This window comes from Bison bison, unplaced genomic scaffold, assembly GCF_000754665.1.
Source record: "Bison bison bison isolate TAMUID 2011002044 unplaced genomic scaffold, Bison_UMD1.0 scf7180017864456, whole genome shotgun sequence".
Taxonomy (NCBI): domain Eukaryota; kingdom Metazoa; phylum Chordata; class Mammalia; order Artiodactyla; family Bovidae; genus Bison; species Bison bison.
The window spans coordinates 668,125-673,654 of NW_011495018.1; the positions used below are offsets into that span (position 1 = coordinate 668,125).

Consider the following 5,530-nt stretch of genomic DNA (forward strand, 5'->3'; position numbering starts at 1 on the left):
GGGTCCAGTCGGCCAGAGAACGTCCCCCCGGCCAAGTGAGTCTGCGTCCACGGGGGCCTCAGGGGCCGGGTGCCGGCGCCCGCTGACCGCCCTCTCCCCTCAGGGAATTCCTGCTCTTCAAGCACCCAAAGCGCACGCCCACGCTCAGCATGCGCAACACGAGCGTCATGAAGAAGGGCGGCATCTTCTCTGCGGAGTTCCTCAAGGTCTTCCTGCCGTCGCTGCTGCTGTCCCACCTGCTGGCCATCGGGCTGGGGTGAGTGCCGCCCGCACGGGGCCGGTGCTGGCCTTGGGCACAGGTGGGGGAGCTGGGAGCCCTCGAGGCGGCTTGCACGTGGAGGGCTCTGGTCTCCCCAGTCCTGATGTGGGCAGATGGGCTTCTCCTGGGCAGCCTACTGGGCCACTGGATGTCACGACAGGCTTCTGACGTGGGCTGGAGCCCCGGGCTCTGAGAACGGGGCAGAGGAGACGCCCGGCTTGCTGGCTCGGGGAGGCAGGAGCAGGGCCCCCACCCACCCTCCTGAGCCCTGGCCCACAGCCCTGCCCTTGCTCTGGGCTCTGCCCCGCCTTCCCCTCTGGGGAGCTCCTCTCTGCAGGGAGCTTTGTCCAGAACCAGCATTCGGGTCCTCTGGGGCCTGGCGGGGTTAGGCTTCAGCCTTCACTTCCGGGTGGATTTCTGCAGGTGTGTCTGCCCTCCCAGACTTCACAGGGGTCAGGATCAAGCTCTCCTGTCCCCTTGCTCTGTAGAGACTCCCCGCTGGCCTTCAGGCCCTTGATGTCCTCCCGCTGCCCTCCTCCCGGACAGCCCCCCGCGCCCCTCCGTTCTGGGCTCCCTGGGGCGTCCCATGCAGCAGTGGTTTCTGTGAGATGTGCTGATAAACCTGGGGTTGTCAGCTGTCCCGTGGGTGACTGATTAGGTCAGAAAGTGAGGAGGGAGCTCTCAGCTCAGGAGGGGCTGTCCTTCGTGTGTGCCAAGGGTATGCGTTGCACAGCTGTTAGAGCACAGCTGGATTTTTCTAAATTGGATGCTGAAATGTGTGCTGATCAGAGTGAGACCCATGTGTCCACTGAGTGTTGGCAGCCAGGCCCCTTCTGTAGATAAGCTGGGCCGATCAGCTGCTGTCTCGGCAGTGCGCGCCCCCGGGAGACATGCCGCCCTGTAACGACCGCTTCCTTTCTCTGTCAGGATCTACATCGGAAGGCGCCTGACAACGTCCACCAGCACGTTCTGATGCAGGCTTTAGCCTGGTGTCCCCACCCCGCGGGGGCCCATGCCCCGCACAGCGCACAGAAGCAGCTGTCTCGGTCCTGGGCGGCCGCCCCGCGAGTCTTTTCTTCTGGCAGCGCCGCCTTCCTAACTCAGTGAAACACAGTAAACCACGCTCTCCCGCAGCCACACTTAGGGATCGAGCAACGAGCATGTCGTTGATTAATACCTACTGTAATAATTCGGTAGTAACCTTCTTCAGATATTATAAATATCAAAGTATAAATAATTTTAAAATATCTAGTTATGTTGTATGTAGCATTTTAATGAATTACTGATAGCGTTAAACACTATTTGAGGGAAGGAATGCCGACACTAGGAGGACTGCCTGAGGCTTCACCTGAATAAACACGTGGCCTTACTCCCTGCTGCAGACGCTTTGGTGGACGCATCTGTCTGCTGCAGACAGCCCTCAGCACTGAGTGTCTACTGGCTTTGGTACGCGGCATGTAGAATCCACCGCGACACGGGCGGCGCCAAGCGGTCCCCACCCCGGGCGGTCGGGCAGCACCAGACGGACCCCCTGGGACTGTCAGCGCCACCCTGGACAGCAGCCCCTGGACAACCACTGTCTCCTCCCGTCTCCAGATTGCGGAATTTAGTCTGGTTCAGTTTTTTGTGCTCTTAGTATCAGCTGCATTCTAAACTATTCTGTCTACTTTAAAAGGCTGGAGATAGGAAAAAAATAAATCTTTGCCAAATCCTTGGTTATGGTATTAACATACGGTTTAAAACTAAACGGCATACAAGCTTTTTGGTGAAGCCAGGTGTATCCCCACTGCCTGGGGGTTAAAGGATGCCCTTTCATACACTGTATAAATGCTGTTGTATTTGCTTCACTTTTCCACACTAAATTTCAGTTGTGTTCAATAAACGTAACATTCTAATTTTTAAAAACTTGGTTTATATTTAAACAATGACCTTGGAGGTACCCCGCAGGCCTTCCATATGGAGGCGAGGCGTCAGCTTCATTACACGCCTGGTCCTGAAGAGGCGAAGGTTGCTTCCCGCTGACCTGCCCTGGCAGGGGCATGTCTCACCGCGATGGGCATGGTTGAGGCTGCGTTCAGGGCCTCCAGCGAGGCCAGGGGTCCCCAGGGCCAGCGCATCTTGGAGAGCACGGGTGAGTTGGGCCATGACCGAGAATGAGGCGGATTCGTGCAGCAAGTTTGCGAGGAGGTGCCCCGGGCTGGGGAGTTGTAAGCTCTTGAGGGTGTCCTCCCTTTCTTTGGAACACCAGTTTTAATTCATGATTGATTCCACTAACTTTCCTTTTGGTTTCATTTTTTAAAACCTTGGTTCTCTCTTGTTTTCTGGCGGGATTATTTCTGTTCCTACCCTCCCAGGTTGCATATCCTTTCTCCCAGCTCTGCCCGCTGACTGATGCTGTTGCGGGCACAGCAGAGCTGCCAAACACGATCCCCAGGTTCCTTGAGGCTTCTCTCCCATTACTGTGATGTTCCACTGAACGTCTGATCCGTTTAAGGTGTGGGACTGTGTGTGTGTGAGTGTTTTCACTTTTTTGGGCACGGTGACAGCTTCCATAACACCCTCCTGTTAAGGCAGATCACACCACTGTCCATTTTACTGACTGAATAGCAAGTTCACAAAGTACTTAACGTCCTCCAGAAGATTTTCAAGCCTGTGCTCGGCTGTTTCCTGAGCAGACTCTTGCCTGCTGCGCCTGCACTGTGGGGTCCCGCTGGGGGTGGAGGCAGGCAGGCCCACCCTGGCGGGAAGTGGGCCGCACCTTCAGCGACACGTGTCTGGGCTGCTTGTGGTTTAGCATTTGACAATGCATGTGCACAAAGATGACAACTTGGGAAACGTGACAGGGTCCCCGAGCCAGAACTGTGTGGCTGCCAGCATGAAAAAAACAGTGGGAAAGCATCCCAGCACCCCCAGTTTTATAGCAGCTGCTGGGTTTTCTGACGCCCAGCCTTTAACCCCACCGCCCCGGTGGTGAGCAGGCCCACCCGGAGAGCTCGGGCAGCCACGGGGCCGGTCCATACCCCGCTGAGCTGCCCCAGGGGAAGGGCTGAGTCTGCTGAGCCCTAACTGCAGGCTGAAGAACAAAGTGTGTGCAAGTCAAACGGTTTAGTATTGTTCATGCAGAAGAACTGACGTGTTTGGATTGTGCTGGAGAAGACTCATGAAAGCCCCCTGGATGGTGAGGAGATGTAACCAGTCCGTCCCAAAGGAAGTCAACCCTGAGTATTCACTGGAAGGACTGATGCTGAAGCTCCAATAATCTGGCCACCTGATTTGAAGAGTTGACTAGTTGGAAGATACTGATGCTGGGAAATTCTGAAGGCAAAAGAAGAGGGTGGCAGGGGATGAGATGGTTAGATAGCATCACTGATTCCACAGAAATGAGTCTGGACAAACTCTGGGAGACAGTTAAGGACAGTGGGGGCTGGCCTGCTGCAGTTTCATGGGGCCGCAAAGAGTCGGACATGACTGAGCGACTGAACAACATGCAGAGGAGCCAGAGCATGCACATCTGCTCATCTGTGCCAAAAACTTGGGATGAATCCTCCAGAAATGGATGAGCCTGGCTGTCCCCACGGGTGGGGTGTAACTGGGAGAGGGGCTGCGAGCACCGTGGGAGGCGGGGTGGGACCCTCTGAATAACCTCCTCTCAGGCCCACAGTGCTGCTTCACTTAGGGCCAAAGTCATGAATTCAAGTTGGTGATAACAAGGGAAGCCGACTATTGAAATGGGGACTTTCCTACTGGTCCAGTGGTTAAGAATCTGCCTGCCAATGCAGGGGCCATGGGTTCCATCCCGGGTCTGGGAAGACCCCACGTGCTGTGGAGCGACTAAGCCTGTGGGCCACGACTCCCACAAGTTTGTGCACGGCAAGTAAGGCCCAGTGCAGCCAAAATGAACACATGAACTTAAGTGTGACGAACCACGGGATTCTTATGTCATTAGGAGGGGAAGAGGCTTATATGGAATCAAAAGTGCCAGCTGGCAAAAAACACCGGAGAAATTGCTGGACATCTCTTAGATCACATACTTCTCAAGAGCACTTCTGAGGGCCGTCAGCCCAAAACAGGGACCCCTTCCTGGCCATGCACACCCCAGCTCAGGGCCCTCTGAGAGGCAGAAGGCTGGTTGCTTGTTCAGTGGGAAATATGTCTTGAAGGAAATATGGAAAAAACTGTCCAATTACACAGGACAAATCCAGCTAAACATTTGAAATTCATTAAACTTCTGGTGAAAATAGCTAAACAAATATATACAACCCCATCTTTCCAGAAATGCTTAAGGACTTGATACTTAAGACAATAGTTCAATATCTCAGATTTGTGAACTGCATCACAACCAACAGAGTAAGAGAATTACCTTTAAGTGTATTGAAGTGAAGTCGCCCAGTCGTGTCTGACTCTTTGTGACCCAGTGGACTGTAGCCTACCAGGCTCCTCCCTTGTTGGGAGGCATAGTGCAAAATAGCCTTGAAGGAGGAGGTCCGTGAGAAAATGGTGAAGGGCCAGAAGTACCCAGGCATTGTGTACTGATTGCTGAAGAACATTTCCTGCCTTTGGCTATGCTTGGTGCCTAGATTTAACAATTAAACATTAAAGACGTTGCTTGAGAAAATGGGTCATGGATAAATACATGGGTCGTTAAGAATGCGCTGTTCCTTCAAGTATCTTTTACTGATTATATCCTAGCCTTGTACGTGTTCTGCTGGCTGTATGCTCTAAGCTCTTTGTTCCTTGCTCCTATGAAAAGGCTTGACTGCAGAAATAAACTTGTCAGTCCTTGCAGAGACTGTCCAAGTGTTGTTCTTTCAGGTTCGCCGTTTCCAAGTCCCGGAGACATATCTCCAACATCCCTCCATGGGATTCTCCAGGCAAGACTACTGGAGTGGGTTGCCATTTCCTTCTCCAGGGGATCTTCCCAACCCAGTGATCAAACCCAGGTCTCCTGCATTCCAGGCAGACACTTTAACCTCTAAGCCACCAGGGAAGCCCTTGATTTCAGACCATGAATTTTAAATTGTTAATCAGTCACTTCAGTCACTCTTTGCAACCCCATGGACTGCAGCACGCCAGGCCTCCCTGTCCATCACCAACTCCCAGAGTTTACTCAAACTCATGTCCATTGAGTCAGTGATGCCGTCCAACCATCTCCTCCTCTGTCATCCCCTTCTCCTCCCACCTTCAGTCTTCCCCAGCATCAGGGTCTTTTCAGAGTCAGCTCTTCGCATCAGGTGGCCAAAGTATTGGAGTTTCAGCTTCAGCATCAGTCCT

At 53.5% G+C, this 5,530-nt stretch overlaps 1 protein-coding gene across 1 annotated transcript in view; it reads left to right on the forward strand.

Annotated features, from left to right (window-relative positions):
* Positions 1–2,164, forward strand: part of BNIP3 (BCL2/adenovirus E1B 19kDa interacting protein 3) — a gene marked incomplete at its 5' end in the record, with an annotated part of 6,393 nt that extends 4,229 nt beyond the window's left edge. The window contains 3 exons of the mRNA XM_010859142.1: positions 2–35; positions 104–256; positions 1,187–2,164. Coding sequence (XP_010857444.1) covers positions 2–35; positions 104–256; positions 1,187–1,232 — 233 coding nt within the window. The remainder of the gene's footprint in view (position 1; positions 36–103; positions 257–1,186) is intronic.
* Positions 2,165–5,530: the final 3,366 nt, after the last annotated feature.